Source organism: Delphinus delphis, chromosome 9 (assembly GCF_949987515.2).
Source record: "Delphinus delphis chromosome 9, mDelDel1.2, whole genome shotgun sequence".
In the NCBI taxonomy this organism is placed as follows: domain Eukaryota; kingdom Metazoa; phylum Chordata; class Mammalia; order Artiodactyla; family Delphinidae; genus Delphinus; species Delphinus delphis.
In genome coordinates this window covers 10,574,374-10,594,932 of record NC_082691.1, presented here as the reverse complement: position 1 = coordinate 10,594,932, position 20,559 = coordinate 10,574,374, and the positions used below count along the sequence as shown (strand labels likewise).

At 50.2% G+C, this 20,559-nt stretch overlaps 1 protein-coding gene across 9 annotated transcripts in view; it reads left to right on the top strand.

Moving 5' to 3' along the window:
* CCM2 (CCM2 scaffold protein) overlaps nt 1–20,559 on the top strand; it is a 59,112-nt gene that overhangs the window by 36,754 nt on the left and 1,799 nt on the right. For all 9 annotated transcript variants that reach the window (XM_069541008.1, XM_069541009.1, XM_060020171.2 and 6 more), the window contains 6 exons: nt 11,329–11,412; nt 12,077–12,260; nt 15,672–15,808; nt 16,727–16,862; nt 19,511–19,568; nt 19,915–20,053. In XM_069541008.1, coding sequence (XP_069397109.1) covers nt 11,329–11,412; nt 12,077–12,260; nt 15,672–15,808; nt 16,727–16,862; nt 19,511–19,568; nt 19,915–20,053 — 738 coding nt within the window. The remainder of the gene's footprint in view (nt 1–11,328; nt 11,413–12,076; nt 12,261–15,671; nt 15,809–16,726; nt 16,863–19,510; nt 19,569–19,914; nt 20,054–20,559) is intronic.

The following is a 20,559-nucleotide window of genomic DNA, read 5'->3' as shown; positions in this document are numbered from 1 at the left end:
ATTGTCCTTTCCCCATTGAATGGTCTTGGCACCCTTATCAAAAATCAACTGATGCTGTATATGAGGGTTTATTTCTGAGCTCTCTATTCTATTTCATTGCTCTGAGTGTCTGTCTTGATGCCAATACCACACTGTTGGTTATTGTAGCTTTGTAGTAAGTTTTGAAATCAGGAAGTGTGAGAATAGATGAAAGGTAATATTGATAAATTTAAGGAAGGGTTTGCATTTGGTTTACATGAGCACATAAGAAGAGGATAGGGCTTCCCTGGTGGTGCAGTGATTGAGAGTCTGCCTGCCGATGCAGGGGACACGGGTTCGTGCCCCGATCCGGGAAGATCCCACATGCCGTGGAGCAGCTAGTCCCATGAGCTATGGCCGCTGAGCCTGCGTGTCCGGAGCCTGTGCTCCGCAACAGGAGAGGCCACAACAGTGAGAGGCCCGTGTATCGCAAAAAAAAAAAAGAGAAGAGGATAGAAAGGCCTTTGCTAGCTGCACATCTGTGACAACGTTCTGGAATGTTCACTTGTAACAACCTTAAGTATGAGCCAGTAATTAGATGTGCTGCTTATTTATTTCTAAACTGTTCTGTCAGAGGGGTGGATTCTCACCCCTGTGGAGAGTGGGGAAACTAATACACAGTTTAGTTTTATTCTCTTCCCCTCACCCCCATCTTAGAAAGGATAAAATCTAAAACTTTTTAGAATGAGTAAGCATTTCCCTTTGGAGCTACCCAGCACACACTGAAGAGCTTTTGAATGCAGCTGTTCTGAAGTTTAGGATGCTCATCTGACTGTGCCTAGACTCAGCCTGTATCTGCCACTGTGCCCTGTGTGAGCTTCTGCCAGTCCCTCTCATTTCTGTGCCAGTTTTCTTCTCTGTGGGCAGATGGTTGCCTGGCACAGCAGTAGGTGAACTGGCTCAGGCCTCTGTGTTTACTTTGCTTGCATTTGATAATCCCCAGAGTAACCTGCCTGCTTGGTTCCCCAGTCAGAGAGGGCATCTGCAAACAAAGACAGTTTGATTTCTTCCCTCCCAATCTTTACCTCCTATTTCCTTTTCTTGTCTTACTGCATTATCTAGGACTTCCAATACAGTATTGAAAAGCAGTGGTGAGAGGGGACATCCTTTCCTTGTTCCTGGTCTTAGGCAATCTTAGAGCTTCTTACCATTAAGTATTGATGTTAGCTGTAGGTGTTTTGTACATGTTCCTTATCAAGTTGAGGAAGTTCCCCTCTATTTCTGGTTTGCTGAGAGTTTTTGTTATGAATATTAGAGATTGTCAAATGCTTTTTCTGCATCTATTGATGCCATGTGATTTTTCTCTTTAGCCTGTTAAAGTGGTGGATCACATTAAATAATTTTTGAATGTAGAGTCAACTTTGCATACCTGGGATAAATCCCACTTGCTTTTGGTTTATAATTCTTTTTGTACGTTGTTGGATTTGATTTGCTAATATTTTGTTGAGGATTTTTGTATCTATGTTTATGAGAAATATTGGTCTTTCCTTTCTTGTAGTATCTTTGGTTTTGATACTAAGGTAATGCTGCCTCAAAAAATGGGTTAGGAAGTGTTTTTCTCTTTTCATTTTCTGGAAGAGATTATAGAGAATTGATATAGTTTCTTCGTTAAATGTTGAGTAGAATTAACCAGTGAATCTGTCTGGGCCTGATACTTTCTGTTTTAGAAAGTTATTATTGATTCAATTTCTTTAATAGCTTATATGCCTATTCACATTATCAATTTCTCCTTATGTGAATTTTGGTAGATTGTGTCTTTCAAGGAATTCCACTGGTGGCCCAGTGGTTAGGACTCTGCGCTTCCACTGCAGGGGCCCTGGGTTCAATCCCTGGTCAGGGAGCTAAGATCCTGCAAGCTGCACAGCGCGGCCAAAAAAGAAAGAATTCCGTTGGGATCTGACAACATACTTTGTATGGTTTCTGTTCTTTTAAATTTGTTAAGGTGTGTTTTATGGCCCAGAATGTGCTCTGTCGTGGTGAATGTTCATGTGAGCTTAAGAAGAATGTGTATTCTGTTGAATGCTGTTGTTGGATGAAGTAGCCTGTTGATGTTAGTTATATGCAGTTGGTGGAAGATGTTGAGTTCACCTTTCTCCTTAATCATTTTCTGCCTGCTGGATCTGTCATTTTCTGTCCATTTCTGAGAGGGGGGTGTTGAAGTCTTCAGCTGTAATAGTGGATTCATCTGTTTCTCCCCGTAGTTCTATCTTTAAAGTCGGTTTCTTGTAGACAGCATATACTTGTGTCTTGAATTTTTTATCCAGTCTGACAGTTTTTGTCTTTTAATTGGTATATTCAGACGATTCACATTTAAAGTTATTATTGACATAGTTGGATTAATATTTACCGTATTTGTAATTGTTTTCTATTTGTTGCTCTTGTTCTTTGTTTTGTCTTCTACTCTATTTCTGCTTTATCTGGTTTTATTTGAGCATTTTTATAATTCCGTTGTTTCTCCTTTCTTAACATATTAATGATACTTCTTGTTATTTTGTTTTTTATTATTTTATTTATTTTATTTTTGGCTCCTTTGGGTCTTCGTTGCTGCCTATGGGCTTTTCTTTAGTTGGGGCGAGCGGGGGATACTCTTTGTTGCGGTGCATGGGCGTCTCATTATGGTGGCTTCTCTTATTTATTTATTTATTTATTATACAGCAGGTTTTATTAGTTCTCTGTTTTATACATATTAGTGCATATATGTCAATCCCAATCTTCCAGTTCATCCCACCACCACCACCACCACCACTACCATCCATGCCCCCACTTTCCCCACTTGGTGTCCATATGTTTGTTCTCTACACCTGTGTCTATTTCTGCCTTGCAAACTCGTTCATCTGTACCATTTTTCTAGATTCCACATATGCGTATATGCGTTAATGTACGATACTTGTTTTTCTCTTTCTGACTTATTTCACTCTGTATGACAGTCTCTAGGTCCATCCACGTCTCTGCAGATGACCCAATTTCGTTCCTTTTTATGGCTGAGTAATATTCCTTTGTATATATATATGTACCACATCTTCTTTACCCATTCGTCTGTTGATGGGCATTTAGGTTGTTTCCATGACCTGGCTATTGTAAATAGTGCTGCAATGAACAGTGGGGTGCATATGTTTTTTTTTTTAGTTATCTTTTTCTCTGGGTATATGCCCAGTAGTGGGATTGCTGGGTATATGGTGGTTCTATTTGTAGTTTTTTAAGGAACCTCCATACTGTTCTCCATAGTGGCTGTATCAATTTACATTCCCACCAGCAGCGCAAGAGGGTTCCCTGTTCTCCACACCCTCTTCAGCATTTGTAGATGTTCTGATGATGCCCATTCTAACTGGTGTGAGGTGATACCTTATTGTAGTTTTGATTTGCATTTCTCTAATGATTAGTGATGTTGAGCATCTTTTCATGTGTTTTTTGGCCATCTGTATGTCTTCTTTGGAGAAATGTCTACTTAGGTCTTCTGTCCACTTTTTTTTTTTTTTTTTTTGGTGCTATGCGGGCCTCTCACTGTTGTGGCCTCTCCTGTTGCGGAGCACGGGCTCTGGACGCGCAGGCTCAGCGGCCATGGCTCACGGGCCTAGCCGCTCCGCAGCATGTGGGATCTTCCTGGACCAGGGCACAAGCCTGTGTCCCCTGCATCGGCAGGTGGACTCTCAACCACTGGGGAAGGGCCACCAGGGAAGGCCCTGCCCACTTTTTGATTGGGTTGTTTGTTTTTTTAATATTGAGCTGCATGAGCTGTTTATATATTTTGGAGATTAATCCTTTGTCAGTTGAGTTGTTTGTAAATACTTTCTCCCATTCTGAGGATTGTCTTTTCGTCTTGTTTACAGTTTCCTTGGCTGTGCAAAAGCTTTTAAGGTTCATTAGTCCCATTTGTTTATTTTTGTTTTTATTTCCATTACTCCAGGAGGTGGGTCAAAAAAGATCTTGCTGTGATTTATGTCACAGAGTGTTCTTCCTATGTTTTCCTCTAAGAGTTTTATAGTGCCCAGTCTTACATTTAGGTCTGTAATCCATTTTGAGTTTATTTTTGTGTATGGTGTTAGGGAGTGTTCTGATTTCATTCTTTTACATGTCGCTGTCCAGTTTTCCCCACACCACTTATTGAAGATACTGTCTTTTCTCCATTGTATATCCTTGCCTCCTTTGTCGTAGATTAGTTGACCATAGGTGCGTGGGTTTATCTCTGGGCTTTCTATCCCGTTCCATTGTTCTATATTTATGTTTTTGTGCCAGTACCATATTGTCTTGATGTCTGTAGCTTTGTAGTATAGTCTGAAGTCAGGGAGACTGATTCCTCCAGCTCCATTTTTTTTCCTCGAGACTGCTTTGGCTATTCGGGGTCTTTTGTGTCTCCATACAAATTTTAAGACTTTTTGTTCTAGTTCTGTAAAAAATGCCGTTGGTAATTTGCTAGGGATTGCATTGAATCTGTAGATGGCTTTGGCTAGTATGGTCATTTTCACAATGTTGATTCTTCCAATCCACGAACATGGTATATCTTCCCATCTGTTTGTGTCATCTTTGATTTCTTTCATCAGTGTCTTATAGTTTTCCGAGTACAGGTCTCTTACCTCTTTAGGTAGGTTTATTCCTAGGTATTTTATTCTTTTTGTTGCAGTGGTGAATGGGATTCTTTCCTTAATTTCTCTTTCTGATCTTTCGTTGTTAGTGTATAGGAATGCAAGAGATTTCTGTGCATTAATTTTGTATCCTGCAGCTTTACCAGATTCATTGATTAGCTCTAGTAGTTTTCTGATGGCATCTTTGGGATTATCTGTGTATAATATCATGGCATTTGCAAACAGTGACAGTTTTCCTTCTTCTTTTCCAATTAGTATTCGTTCCTTTTATTTCTTTTTTTTCTCTGATTGCCGTGGCTAGGACTTCCAAACCATGTTGAATAATAGTGGCGAGAGTGGACATCCTTGTCTTGTTCCTGATCTTAGAGGAAATGCTCTCAGTTTTTCACCATTGAGAATGATGTTTGCTGTGGGTTTGTTGTATGTGGCCTTTATTATGTTGAGGTAGGTTCCCTCTGTGCCCACTTTCTGGAGAGTTTTTATCATGAATGGGTGTTGAATTTTGTCAAAAGCTTTTCTGCATCTGTTGAGATGATCATATGGTTTTTATTCTTCAATTTGTTAATATGGTGTATCACATTGATTGATTTGCATATATTGAAGAAACCCTGCATCTCTGGGATAAATCTCAGTAGATCATGGTGTATGAGGCTTTTAATGTGTTGTTGGATTCTGTTTGCTAGTATTTTTTTGAGAATTTTTGCATCTATATTCATCAGTGATATTGGTCTGTAATTTTCTTTTTTTGTAGTATCTTTGTCTGGTTTTGGTATCAGGGTGATGGTGGCCTTGTAGAATGAGTTTGGGAGTATTCCTTCTTCTGTAATTTTTTGGGAGAGTTTGAGAAGGATGGGTGTTAGCTCTTCTCTAAATGTTTGATAGAATTCACCTCTGAAGCCATCTGGTCCAGAACTTCTGTTTGTTGGAAGATTTTTAATCACAGTTCCAACTCCGTAACTTGTGATTGGTCTGTTCATACTTTCTGTTTCTTCTGGTTCAGTCTTGGAAGGTTATACCTTTCTAAGAATTTGTCCATTTCTTCCAGGCTGTCCATTTTATTGGTGTAGAGCTGCTTGTAGTAGTCTCTTAAGATCCTTTGTATTTCTGCAGTGTCCATGGTAACTTTTCTGTTTTCATTGCTAATTTTATTGATTTGAGTCCTTCCCTCTTTTTCTTGATGAGTCTGGCTAAAGGTTTATCAATTTTGTTTATCTTCTCAAAGAACCAGCTTTTAGTTTTATTGATCTTTGCTGTTGTTTTCTTTGTTTCTATTTCATTTATTTCTGCTCTGATCTTTATGATTTCTTTCCTTCTAATAACTTTGGGTTTTGTTTGTTCTTCTTTCTCTAGTTCCTTTAGGTGTAAGTTTAGATTGTTTGAGATTTTTCTTGTTTCCTGAGGGAGGCTTGTATTGCTATAAACTTCCCTCTTAGAACCGCTTTTGCTGCATCCCATAGGTTTTGGATCGTCATGTTTTCATTGTAATTTGTCTCTAGGTATTTTTTGGTTTCCTCCTTGATTTCTTCAGTGATGTCTTGGTTATTTAATAATGTATTGTTTAGCCTCCATGTGTTTGTGTTCTTTACGGTTTTTCCCCCGTAATTGATTTCTAATCTCATAGCGTTGTGGTCGGAAAAGATGCTTGATATGATTTCAATTTTCCTAAATTTACTGAGGCTTGATTTGTGACCCAAGATGTGATCTGTCCTGGAGAATGTTCCTTGTGCACTTGAGAAGAAAGTGTAATCTACTGTTTTTGGATGGAATGTCCTATAAATATCAATTACATCTATCTGATCTACTGTGTCATTTAAAGCTTGTGTTTCCTTATTAATTTTCTGTGTGGATGATCTTTCCATTGGCGTGACTGAGGTGTTAAAGTCCCCCACTATTATTGTGTTACTGTCAATTTCCTCTTATAGCTGTTAGCATTTGACTTATGTATTGAGGTGCTCCTGTGTTGGGTGCATATATATTTATAATTGTTATATCTTCTTCTTGGATTGATCCCTTGATCATTATATAGTGTCCGTCCTTGTCTCTTTTTTTTTTTTGCAGTACGTGGGCCTCTCACTGTTGTGGCCTCTCCTGTTGCGGAGCACAGGCTCTGGACGTGCAGGCTCCAGATGCGCAGGCCCAGTGGCCATGGCCCACGGGCCCAGCCGCTCCGCGGCATGTGGGATTCTCCCGGACTGGGGCACGAACTCATGTCCCCTGCATCGGCAGGCGGACTCCCAACCACTGCGCCACCAGGGAAGCCCCTTCCTTGTCTCTTGTAACATTCTTTATTTTAAAGTCTATTTTATCTGATATGAGCATTGCTACTCCAGCTTTTTTTAAATTTCCATGGAATATCTTTTTCCATCCCCTCACTTTCAGTCTGTATGTATCCCTAGGTCTGAAGTGGGTCTCTGGTAGACAGCATATATATGGGTTTTGTGTTTGTATCCATTCAGTGAGCCTGTGTCTTTTGTTTGGAGCATTTAATCCATTCACATTTAAGGTAATTATTGATATGTATGTTCCTATTACCATTTTCTTAATTGTTATGGATTTATTTTTCTAGGTCCTTTTCTTCTCTTGTGTTTCCCACTCAGAGAAGTTCCTTTAGCATTTGTTGTAGATCTGGTTTGTTGGTGCTGAATTCTCTTAGCTTTTGCTTGTCTGTAAAGCTTTTGATTTCTCCGTTGAATCTGAATGAGATCCTTGCTGGGTAGAGTAATATTGGTTGTAGGTTCTTCCCTTTCATCACTTTAAATATATCATGCCACTTCCCTTCTGGCTTGTAGAGTTTCTGCTGAGAAATCAGCTGTTAAACTTATGGGAGTTCCCTTGTACGTTATTTGTTGTTTTTCCCTTGTTGTTTTTAATAAATTTTCTTTGTCTTTAATTTTTGTCAACTTGATTACTATGTATTTCGGCGTGTTTGTCCTTGGGTTTATGCTGCCTAGGACTCTCTGTGCTTCCTGGACTTGGGTGGCTATTTCCTTTCCCATGTTAGGGAAGTTTTCGACTATAATCTCTTCAAATATTTTCTCGGGTCCTTACTCTCTGTCTCCTTCTCCTGGGACCCTATAATGCGAATGTTGGTGCGTTTAATGTTGTCCCAGAGGTCTCTTAGACTGTTTTCATTTCTTTTCATTCTTTTTTCTTTGTTATCTTCCATGGCAGTGAATTCCACCATTCTGTCTTCCAGGTCACTTATCTGTTCTTCCGCCTCAGTTATTCTGCTATTGATTCCTTCTAGTGTAGTTTTCATTTCAGTTATTGTGTTCTTCATATCTGTTTGTTTGTTCTTTAATTCTTCTAGGTCTTTGTTAAACATTTCTTGCATCTTCTCGATCTTTGCCTCCATTCTTTTTCTGAGGTCCTGGATCATCTTCACTATCATTATTCTGAATTCTTTTTCTGGAAGGTTGCCTATCTCCACTTCATTTAGTTGTTTTTATGGGATTTTATCTTGTTTCTTCGTCTGGTACGTAGCTCTCTACCTTTTCATTTTGTCTGTCTTTCTGTGAATGTGGTTTTCGTTCCACAGGCTGCAGGATTGTAGTTCTTCTTGCTTCTGCTGTCTGCCCTCTGGTGGATGAGGCTATCTAAGAGGCTTGTGCAAGTTTCCTGATGCAAGGGGCTGGTGGTGGGTAGAGTTGGGTGTTGCTCTGGTGGGCAGAGCTCAGTAAGACTTTAATCCACTTGTCTGCTGATAGGCGGGTCTGAGTTCCCTCCCTGTTGGTTGTTTGTCCTGAGGTGACCCAGCACTGGTGCCTACAGACTCTTTGGTGGGGCTAATGGCAGACTCTGGGAGGGCTCCTGCCAAGGAGCACTTCCCAGAACTTCTGCTGCCAGTGTCCTTGTCCCTGCAGTGAGCCACAGCTACCCCCTGCCTCTGCAGGAGACCCTCCAACACTGGCAGGTAGGTCTGGTTCAGTCTCCTATGGGGTCACTCCTCCTTCCCCTGGGTCCCAGTGCACACACTACTTTGTGTGTGCCCTCCAAGAGTGGAGTCTCTGTTTCCCCCAGTCCTGTCGAAGGCCTGCAATCAAATTCCTCTAGCCTTCAAGGTCTGATTCTCTGGGAATTCCACCTCCCATTGCTGGATCCCCAGGTTGGGAAGCCTGACGTGGAGCTCAGAACCTTCACTCCAGTGGGTGGTCTTCTGTGGCATAAGTGTTCTCCAGTTTGTGAGTCACCCACCCAGCGGTTATGGGATTTGATTTTATTGTGATTGCGCCCCTCCTACCATCTCATTGCAGCTTCTCCTTTGTCTTTGGATGTGGGGTATCTTGTTTGGTGAGTTCCAGTGTCTTCCTGTCGATGATTTTTCAGCAGTTGGTTGTGATTCCGGTGCTCTCACAAGAGGGAGTGAGCGCATGTCCTTCTACTCCACCATCTTGAACCCTGTGGCCCTCAATTATACTTCTTTATGAATATTTTTAGTGGTTGCCCTAGGGTTTGCAATTTACAACTAATCTTAATCCTTTTTCCAATAACGCTACATTGCTTCACAGGTAGTGCATGCACCTTATAACCAAATTAATTACCCAGTACATCTTGCTACTTTTCTTTTGAACAGACTGTTACCTGTTAGATCAATTACAATAAGTAAAGTAGAAGGTATTATTTTACTTTCATTTATTTCTTCTCTCATTTTTTTTCCCTGATGTAGATCAATTTCTGACCAAATCATTTTCCTTCTCTCTGAATAAATTCTCTTAACATTTCCTGCCTGGTAATCATGAAATCTCCCAATTTTTGTTTGCCTGAGAAAGACTTTATTTCTCCTTCACTTTTGAAGGACAGTTCCACCAGATGCAGCATTGTAGGTTGGTGGGTTTTTCTTTGAGCACTGAGTGTTTCACTCTTCTCGTGCTTGCGTGGTTTCTGAAGAGAAGTTTGATATCGTCATCACCCCGGCTTCTCTGTAGGTAAGGTGCCATTTGGTGTTTTCCTGTTGCTTACTTCAGGGTTTTCTCTTGGTCTTTGATTTTTTTGCAATTTGAATAGGATTTGTCTAGGTGTAGTTTTTGGTTTTGTTTTGCTGTTTATCCTGCTTGATGTCCTCTAGCTTCCTGGGTCTGTGGTTTGGTGTCTGATGTTGAGGAATTTCTTAGCCATTATTGCTTCAAGCGTTTCTTGGGTTTCTTTCTCCCCTTCTTTTCCTGGTAGTCCCACCACACATTTGTTATACCTTTCGTAATTTTCTATTGTTGGATATTCTGTTCCTTTTTTCTCGTTTGTTTTTTCCCTTCTTTTCTTTTTTCTATTTCCTTTTCAGCTTGGGGAGTTTTTACTGACATATCTCCAAGCTGTGTCCATCTACTGGTGAACGAATCAAAAGCAGTCTTCATTTCTGCTGTAATGTTTTTGGGTTTTAACATTTCCCATTGATTCTTTTCCTTAGAATATCCATCTCTTTGCGGACATCACCGATCAGTTCTTGCATCATGTTCACTTTATTAGAGCCCTTAGCATGTTAATCGTAGTTGTTTTAAATTCCTGGTCGGATAATTCCAAAATCTCTGCCGTATCTGAGTCTGGTTCTGATGCTTGCCCTGTGTGTTCAGTGTTCTTTGCCTATTACCATGCCTTATAACTTTTTGTTGAAAGCTGGGTATGGTGATTCAGGTAAAAGGAGCTGAGGTAAAGAGGCCTTCCTGCCTGGCCCCCAGAGTTTTGTCTCAAGCTTGTCCGTGCCCATGTCCAGCCCTTGGTCAGTCGCCTTCCAGTGCGCCTCCCAGGCCGGCTCCTGTGGCTTCTCCCTGGGGGCTGTGATTCTCTGTCCCCCGTTGCTCTCTCCAGTTTTGGGGGCAGCAGTTTGCCCTGTGACCTTGTCCTCTAATGGATCTGAGAAGACATGTTGATTTTTCAGTTTGTTCAGCTCTTTTCTTGTGAGGACAGGAGTGATGACGTCGAACTGGAGACAGGAAGTCTGTTGTCACCCCGTTAACAGCGACCTTAAACATTCGAGTTAGTGAGAGGATGAGAAATGTTGGCTGTAAGAGAAATCAGTAACCCATTAAATCACATTTAAAAACTGTGTTAATTGGTGGAGATGTGACGTGAACACAGCTGACGCAGCACTGCGGCTGCCCCATACTCGGGGCCCTTTTCATTGAGGTTTGTTAGCCAGGTGCTTCATGGCCTCGTGTCACTTCATTTCTCTGTGCTCATCACTCAGCTGCCTGGCCCTTCGTGACTTAACACGTTTACTTTTAGCAGGTTGTGCAGAACCGTTGTTTTCAGTTTCCGACCATGACCCGGAAACACAAGCCATCCTTGTCTGTCCTTTTATTTATTTTTCATTTTTATTTTTATCTTTTGGTCACACCATGCGCCTTGTGGGATCTTAGTTCCCCTATCAGAGATTGAACCAGGGCCCCCTGCAGTGGAAGCCTGGAGTCTTAACCACTGGCCTGCCAGGGAAGTCCCTTGTCTGTCCTTTTCGAATCCAGAGTCCACCAAACTAATTTTGAGGTGTCCTTTACAGGACTTTGATGACAACATTGATGCAGTCTGGTGGGAAGTGTGGGAGTGTTCTCCTCAGCCGGTAGAGATTTTGCTAAAAACTTGGAGCACGCCGCCTTGAGGAGGCCCCCACCGCGAGCCGGGGCGGCGGCCAGGGGGCCTGGTGGTGGGGATGCGCGAGGCTCTCGCAGTGCTCTGCTGGCACGTGGTGGTGTTGGCTCATCTTCCCCTTCTCATGGCACGTTCTCTCTCCACTTTCTCTCAGTACTTAGGTCAGTTAACATCCATCCCAGGATACCTGAATCCCTCCAGTAGGACTGAAATCCTGCATTACATAGACAATGCAAAGGTAACCCCATCTGCCTGACTCTGTCCTCCTAACCCTCAGCCTGCTCCACCTCCCAGCCCTGACCTCTGACCCTCCGCCCGCTCCACCTCCCAGCCCTGACCTCTGACCCTCAGCCCGCTCCACCTCCCAGCCCTGACTTCTGAGCCTCAGCCTGCCCCACCTCCCAGCCCTGACCTCTGACCCTCAATTTGCTCCACCTCCCAGCCCTGACCTCTGACCCTCAATTTGCTCCACCTCCTAACCCCAAGCTCTGACCCTTGTTCTCTGACACCAGCTCTTGGCCCTCTGACCTTGGGCCTTCATGGCCGTGAGGGATGACCCAGTCCCATCATGTTAAGGATGCACTTGGCCCTTGGCTATCAAGACTGTTCCTCAGTCTGAACATGAACTTTATTCTCCAGACTTGCTCCTGGTGGTTCTGGGCTGTTTCACAATTCACGTTTTCGAGATATCCAAACCACATGCCACAGGTCTGAGTCTAAGGGCGGTTCCAGAAGGACCCCCCACGTGGTTTGAACACAGCAGTGCCCTGGGGCGAACATGGCTGCACTCTGCTCATGAGTCAGCACTGGCTGTGTGGGCTGCGTGCGCCACACACGGTGCGGGGTCCCAGGGGAGCCCGTGGCCGGGCCCTGTGTTTCTGATGCCGTGTGGTTCCTTCCAGAGAGCCCACCAGCTCCCCGGACACCTGACCCAGGAGCATGACGCTGTGATCAGCCTGTCTGCCTACAACGTCAAGCTGGCCTGGAGGGACGGGGAGGACACCATCCTCAGGGTCCCCATCCATGACATCGCCGCCGTGTCCTACGTGCGGGATGACGCCTCACACCTGGTGGTCCTAAAGACAGGTATGGACCTGGGGAGTGGGGTCAGGAGGGTCCTTGGCAGGTGCCGACCACACCTCTGTCGTGAGGAGTGAGTCCGTGGATTTCACGGAGCTCTGGAGACAGTTTCTACAGCGCTGGGTCAGCCACTGCTGCCCGCTGTGCCTGAGAGAAGCCCTCTGTCCAGAGACGGGCAGTGACCCAGGAGGCTGTGAGGAACAGGTGCTGAGCTCAGCCACTGTCACTCAGCGTGGCCCCCGTCCGGGATGCTGACGTGGCCTCTGACACCCAGGCCTGGTAGAGCCCTGGGCGCAGGTGGCCCCACAGGGTGAGGGTGGGCCTCAGCTCAACCCAGTCAGCATTCGGCCCCTGCCTTTGGCCAGGCAGTCTTCCCAAAGCGGGGGGAGCAAAGATGAGACCAGACCAGCAAGGAGCTGTCTGCGAGACGTTCTCAGTGTGTCCGTGTAGGAGAATCAGAGAGAACCTTAAACCAGCCGTCAGCTCCCCTCGCCCAGCCAACTCCTCTCACCTGGCGATGAGGGTGCAGCGCCGCCTTACTTGGCACTGCCGGACAGGCTGCCCGGCAGGTCCAGAGCCCCGGCCTAAGTCCCCGAGAAATGAGGAGAGAAATCACAGTTTCACACATGCCGTGCCCTTCCCGGCGGGCAGTTCTCAGTTTGTCGCTGCAGCACGGACGCCGTCCTGGGCTCCTTTAGGCATTGGCGGGAGCTGGGTTGAGCCCCGGAGCTGCTCATTTCCAAAGGGCCGGTGGTGGGGCGTGAGGATGGCCCGCTGGACCGGCCTGGGTCGCACGCTGTGCTTCCTGCAGTGCAGAGTTGTATTTCTGCTTGAGGTCGTTAGTTCACGGGGATCCGAGGGCTTTTTAAAAGCCAGGGCCCTGGTGAGCTTTTTCATTACTGACTCCTCGAGCTTCAAGGAGGTTCCCGTGCAAGGGCCCGTGAATCCGGTGGGGATGCTGCGGGTCCGTGTGCACAGGTAACTGGAGCGGTTTGTGCAGGTGGCTGCCGGGATTCCTACAGCCCCTCTCCTCTGTGTGGCTGTGGCTCAGCGTCCCCTCCGCAGCGTCACGCACAGCACACACACACACTCACACTCCCCACACATGCTTGTAACACCCATGTACATCCTCGCACTCACTCGCATGCACTCACGGGTCCCACACACTCACACACTCTCACTCATACTCGCTAGTTCACACGCACACGCACACACACCGCTGCTCTGTCATGCTGCACTGTGGAGCGAGGTCCCCTCTGTGCTCTGCTTGTTCCTCATTTCCCCATATTGTGTTCAGTGAGCAGCTACCGTTTAATGACAGGCATTATTTTAGGTTGAACAACATGAAGCTGCATTTTAACCTACAAAAATGACAATTGAAGGTGGCTCAAACTAGTAGAAAGCATGTGACATGAACGATCTCGTTTAATCTCCACAGTAAACCTGTCAGGAGGATTCTGTTTACTTCCACTGCTGCTGCTGGACTAACTGGGAGCAGATGGTCACCCGGTGGGTGGGTGGTGGCCGGCTGGTTGAGGAACTGGCTGTGTAACTGCTTCCACCAGCGCTGCCCAGCGCCGTGGTAGCTGCCGTGCCCTGCCAGGGGACTGTCGCCGTAGGAGGCCTGAGGTCTGGGGCCTCCCTAGGGACCGAGCAATGAGGAGAGCACTCTGGCTGCGGGCCTACCGGCGTTTGGGCCGGTAGGAGGGGAGCCGGCCCCTGGGTTTCTTGTGTCCAGGACATTTCTCAGCGTTAACCATAGAGCAGAGTGCTAGGAAAACAGGTAACCGAGTTATTTCTAAGACTCCATAGGAGAAACTTCCCAAAAGATGAAAACCAGGGCCCTGGGCTTTGAGAGCTTTCAAGTTAAAGGAAGAGAATGAATTCCGTGTCCTGGAGCGGCCTCCTCATTCTAGCAGATGGCCCTGAAGGGAAGCCTCCAGACTGGGGGCCTCCTGGTCTCTCAGAGGCTCCTGTGCCCGTCAGGCGCGCTGTGTGTGAAGTGATGCACGTGGCCGTCCTCAGCACAGGTGCCGGCAGTGGTAGCTAACACTAAGCGCCTACTGCCCGCAGGCTGGCTGTGTGCCTCCTTCAGCCTGGGCTCTGCTGGCATTTGGGGCAACATGGGGTCAGGGGTAGGGGTCAGGTCTGGCTGCAGGAGGTTCCGTGTGGCAGGCAGAGCTCCGAGGACATGGAGGCATCTCGTTAAAGGATGTTTCTGTGGATGTAGGAGAGTGGACAGTGGATCTGAACCGGGACCTGTGGGGACAGCCTGTAGGACTGTGGCTGGATGCGGCTGGGGGACTGAAGTGGGCTTGCTTTGCGTGGCTTTGGAGCCACATGCCCGCTTCCTTGAGAGCAGCCACGGGTGCGAGCCACAAAGCTACTAAAAATGTTCTAAAAAAGTAAAACGGAACAAGTGAAATCAACGTTACTGATGTATTTCATTTAGCTCTTTATGTCCAGACATCATGTCAGCGAGGTCAGGGTAACAGTCGCTAGTGAGCGCTCACGCAGTCTTTTTTGTCCTGAGACCTTGTGGGTAGTTTCCACTTTGGGTAGCGCTCAGCACCTGTGGCCCGTGGGTCTGTGGGATGGTGCAGTCCGGGGTCTAACCGTGGGATTCATGGGGCTCAGCCTCCACACAGGGTGCGGCCAGCCCTGCCCCTCAGAGCCCTGGTCTTTGCAGGCCCATCCACCCCCAGCATGGCTGTTCCTGGTTGGGTTCCCGTCTCTCAGCTGTGTCTGAGCTTCGGGTGGTCTCCCTCCTGGATGGGCTCGCGCTGAGCTACCCCGGCATCAGGGGAGCTCAAGCCTTCACCTCCACTTCCTGCTCCCAGGTGTGTCTGAGCATCTGCTCAGACAGGCCTGGAGCCCTGTTCCTGTAGAAGCTTCCCTGGGCCCCAGGCCCCCCTTCCCACTTCAGGAATTCCCCCTCGCGTCCCACAAGACCTTATGTGTGAGGAGGCGGTGTGTAGTGTTAGGAACACAGGCGGGGGCTCTCACGTCTAGATCCCTACCTGGCTTCTGCCCCTCACGCACCCTCGGGCCTGGAGCTCTGCCCCCTGTGCCTCGTTTCCCCATCTCTTGTCAGGATTGTGTATTAACCTTGTCACTAGAACCCTGTGAATGCTTTCTTTTGTGTAGATCAAAAGCAGCTGAATATTAGCAGTTTCATATCTCAGCCTAAGATATTCGCACTGTCTTTGGCAAAGATGCTGGAAGGTCATGTAAGGTGATGGCTTTGAGTGGGCAGTGGCAGGGGAGTGAGGATGGGAGGGTGCTCTTGTGAAGGGAAGGTGACGATGGGGGTGTGCCTGGCTCGGCCTGTTCCCACCTGAGTCAGGTAGGGGCTGCCCAGAGCCTGCTGTTGAGCTCCCACACCTGCCCTAACCTGCCACGGTGTTGACTTTCCAGCCCAGGACCCCGGCATCTCCCCCAGCCAGAGTTTGTGTGCAGAAAGTTCCAGAGGCCTCACCGCAGGCTCCCTGTCAGAGAGTGGAGTGGGGCCTGTGGAGGCATGCTGCCTGGTGATCCTGGCCGTGGAGAGCAAGGTGAGCAGGGTTGGCAGCTGGTACCCAGGCCCTGCCCATGGCCTGCCCATCCCCCCCATATCCTGACCCAGCCCCACCTACAGCTTGCCCAGGCTCCACCCACACCAGAGCCAGCCCCGCCTATATCCTGATCCAGCCCCGCATACCACCTGACCCAGGTCCCACCCCAGGTCCCACTGGCTCCCAGTCTGCTGGTTTGTTCTTCTCTTGGTGGGCCTCACCGCCCCCTTCCTCCATGCTGACGGGGGCCGTGGTCTGTACCCCAAGCTGTGCCCTTGGGGAAGACGCTTGGGAGTGGGGAGTTGGGGCTTGGGGCCCCACCTTGGCCACCCAAGAGCCACCAGCCTCGGGGAGCCCCTTGATACCCTTCTGTTAAGCTTTCACATTTGTGAGCCCAAAGCAGGGCCGCCCCACCTTAGGTGGCCTCTGATCAGCATCCCTCCTCCCCAGCCCTGCCCACCTGCCAGCTGGGAAGTTCTTCCTCATGGGGCCGCCTCACTGGCCTGTCCCCACCGGAAGCTCCTGCACACACTGTCCCGTGTCCCAGGGGCAGAGCCGCCCCAGATGGGACGCTGCGTTAACGGCACACGCGTGAAACACTTGTGCGGTGTCAGGAGTGCCGTCCGTGTGACCTGGCACGGGTGCTGTTCCTTCCCTGCCCCGTTCCCTCCCTGCCCCTTTCCCGTGGCTGGGACAGGAGTGGGGAAACGGTGCTGGCTGGAAGCGCAGTGGAGGAGGAGGGCCGGCAGCTGACGCACTTGCGGGTCCAGCCAGCTTCCTGGGTGTGGGCTGGTGTCCTTGCGGCGCCGTGGGGCAGTGGGAGGCGTCAGGCCCTCGGTGCAGGTGTTTGTTCTGCGTCTGAGGTGTCGAACGCCCGGAAGCGGCCCAGGAAGCCTCCGCATTGTCCTCCGTTGGCAGGTCGCCGCAGAAGAGCTGTGCTCCCTGCTCGGCCAGGTCTTCCAGATCGTGTACACGGAGTCCACCATCGACTTCCTGGACAGAGCCATATTTGACGGGGCCTCGACACCCACCCACCACCTGTCCCTTCACAGTGGTACGTGAGCAGGAGGGCCCCGCCGCCCCTTCCCACCGGGGCTCACTCTGCCGCGAGCTCTTCCCAGGACAACACCCGGGCAGCCTTGTGCGGTGGCCCTGTGGCCACCGTCCCAGGGGGTCTGAGCCGATGCCCTTTGTTCCCAGACTTCACTGTTCGTGTTAATCTGCAAGTTTAATCAAGGCACACGTGATCCCCCCGCTCCCTGCTTTAGGCCACCTGGTGGCTTCCTGCGTAACTTTGGGGGCCAGGAACACTTTTTCTGGAACCACGCCTGGCCAAAGTCACTTTACCAAACTTAGAACCCAGGGCCGGGCGGGGCTCCCAGCGCTGGGGCTGAGAGTGGGTATGGGGCCCCTTCCAAGACGAGGCCTGCCCGGGGCGGGGTGGGGGGCAGTGGCAGGAAGAGCAAGGGGCCCGAAGGCGGTGTAGCCGGGCCAGCGCTCAGAGCCGCTTCCTCCGTGTGGGCACCTGGGGAGCGTTTTCCGGAATCTGTGAGCACGCGCAAGATGCGTCATTTGCGTGGGAGCCCACTTGAGCTCAGTCTTCTAAACACCAAGAGCATCCACTTTCAAACGCTTAGTATACCGAGGACCCGTGGCTTCTGTCAGTCAGGTGAACAGAGAGAGAGGTATTGGAGGCAGCGCAGCGGTAGCCTCCGTGGCAGGCAGCCTCTGGTCTTTCTGTGGAGAGTCCAGCCCTGCGCGCCCCCGGCGGCTCACGTGTCTCCACGAACAGCGCAGAACCCTTTGCGTGCTGACGAAGCTGAGGGCGCTTTCTGAGGAAGGGCTGGCTCTCTCACCTTCTCCTTGTCTCGCCGTTCATGCTGGAGCCGCCCCAGCACTGCAGAGACAGCCCGGCGAGGCCGGCAGCCTGTCCTCACGGGCAGGTGGGGAGGTTGAGGCCCAGAGGCCCGCGGCTTCCGCAGTGGGTAGCAGGTGGTTCATTGAGCTCTATTTAAACGTTCAGCATTGAGATTTCCAATAGTGGTTTTTTTGGAATAAGCTTTTTTACTAAAAAGTACACAGATCGTAATTATACCATTAAATGAGTTTTCACGAAGTAAACACAGGATGTTCAGCCTACCCGCGTGGGCTTCCTTCCTGCCGGCCTTCTCTCTGCGTGGGTGTCCTTTGTCCCCCAGCCCTCAGGTCTCCCTCTGGGGTCCAGGCACACCCGCACTCACACCACGTGTGCCCATGCACCCATCACATACGTCACACACACAGCACACGTACGTACGTCACGTCACACGCGTGCACACACTCCACACAGCACACACGCTCACATCCTCACAGACACTTCACGCACACGAGCGTGCACACTAGACGCTCACAGCACACGCACTCCCCGTGCGCACACACTCTCAGACACGCGTCCTCTGCTGGTTTCTGCCTCAGGCCTTCCTTGCCGGGTCAGTTCTCTCCTGCTGCTGTGACAGGTCACCACGACTGAGCAGCTTCAGCCACACAGACTTACTGGTCTCTCACGGTTCTGTAGGTTCGAGTCCACCGTGGGCCTCACTGGCTCAAATCAGGGTGCGGGCCAGCGGCCTTCCTCCTGAGACTCCGGGGAGAAGCTGCTTCCTGCCTTTTCCAGCTTCCCGCGGCCTTCCTCCCTCCACAGTCACAGCCATGGTGGCATCTCTGACCTCCTGTTGTTGCGGCTCCGTCCGGCCCCTCCCCGTCCACACCAGAGGGCCCAGGGCACACGTCGAGCCCCCTCAGATAGCCCAGGGCATCTTCCTGTCTCAGGGTCAGCTGCCCAGCAACCTCCAGCCCCGTTGCCACGTCACCTGGCATGTGCACCTGGGGTTTGGACGGGGGCATCTTGGGGCCATTATTGTGCTCACTGCACACTCCCCTCCTACTGCCAGAAACGTCCTCTTTCTCTCCCTGTCCCCTCCCCACTCCCACGTTTTCTGATCCCTTTTCTCTTAAAGCTTCGCTTGCTGGGTGTGATGGTGCCTCGGCGTCCCTTCTCGTCTGTGTCACATGGACCTTAGGTCATCTCTTTGGTGTTGCCCAAGTAGCTGCTGTGTACCAGGTCCTTTGCTGGTCTGAGGGTCTCAGGCACCCTGAGGCCCCGTGTCTGTCCTTGGGGAGCAGCCGTCCACGTGTGGAGCCTGGCTGGGTCCAGGCTGGGGCTCAGACCTGCCAGCTCTGATCGTGGCTTCTGCCCTCACCAGCTGTGTGGCATGGGGCAAGTTGCATAACCTCTCTGGTTCAGTTGCTCATCTAAAAGTTGGAGCAGTGGTGATGCCTGCTGGGATCAGAGAAGACAAAGTAGCACAGCCCCTAGGACGCTGCCGGGCGTGGTACCACATCTACCAGTGGTGCTTCTCTTGTCCTGGCCATTGGGAGCCCTCTCCAGCCCTGCCATGTGCCACATCCTCCGAGGACCAGAGCATTGTCCCGCCTCCTGCCCAGCCCTGCAGCAGATGGTGCATCTCACAAGACCCCCAGGAGGAGCAGGCACGGGTGCAGCCCGAGGGGTGCACCCCAGGGGCCTGGCCGGCTCTGCCCATGACGGCCTGCAGGCTCCCCACCGCCAGGGCTCTGCATCTCCTGCTTAGAGCTTGGACACTGGACTCAGTGCCCCCTCCCTCACATAACCAGAAGCTTCTGTGTTCTGCACTTTCTGCACAGACGACTCTTCCACAAAGGTGGACATGAAGGAGTCCTACGAGACGGAAGCCAGCACTTTGTGAGTACCCCGCCCTGGTGGTGCCAGTATGGCTGCCTGGCTCCACCCTCCTCGTCGGTATCCCTCCCCCACCCCCGCCCCCTTCAGGAGCCTTCCAGTGAGTGGGCTCCCCAGGGTCACACCAGTGACATCATCACTCCACTGAGACCCTGCTAGGCTGAGGGCCCCTTCTGGGTCCTTCCCTGCACGTGTCTTTCTCTGTCCGGCCCGAGCCCTTCCCTCCATGACAGGCCCCCTCCTCCTCTCAGACCCTGGCCCTAACTGGGCCCCCATGGGGGGTCGAGGGTGCAGGCACGGGGCAGGGCTGGGGGGCCGCCCACCCACGGCTCGGCTCGCGTCCTTGCAGCTCCTTCCCCGAGTGTGCGCATGCAGGCGGCGTGTCGCCCTTGTCCTTCTGCACGCAGACGGCGCCCCACGCCAAGACGGTCAGTGAGAGCGAGCTGAGCGCCACGGCCGCCGAGCTGCTGCAGGACTACATGCTCACGGTACGCTGCCCGCTGCCGCCGCCGTCAGGAGACCCCGGCCCCAGAGAGCCCACGTGCTCTAGCAGGCCTGTGCTGGGGCCGGCGGCGCCTTGGGGTTAGAATCTCCTTGCGGGGGTGGGGCAGGGCCGGGGAGGGGAGGGTGAAGGCGTGCTTCTCTGTGGGTGGGGCTGGGGGTGAGCGTGGGCGCCTTGCTTGCAACTGGGCCTCACTGCCTTTCCCACCAGGTCAGTCTTTGGGGAGGGCGTGAGTTGGCCAAGGCCTGAGCATGGGGGCTGCTCTGGCCTCCGGGGCTGGACCACAGGCCTGTCCCTGGGTCTCTGGTGGTGGACGGTAGCGGAGGACCGGGTCACTCCCTGGAAGGGCCAGATGGGCCTTGTCATCACTCAGCAGATTCTTTTACCCCCATCCCCCGACCTCACGTGACGTTCTCATTAGAAACTCGGTCAGCTGGCTGAGCATCACTGTGGGCTCCAGGGCGCTGGTCGCTGCGCCCCGGCAGTGGTGTG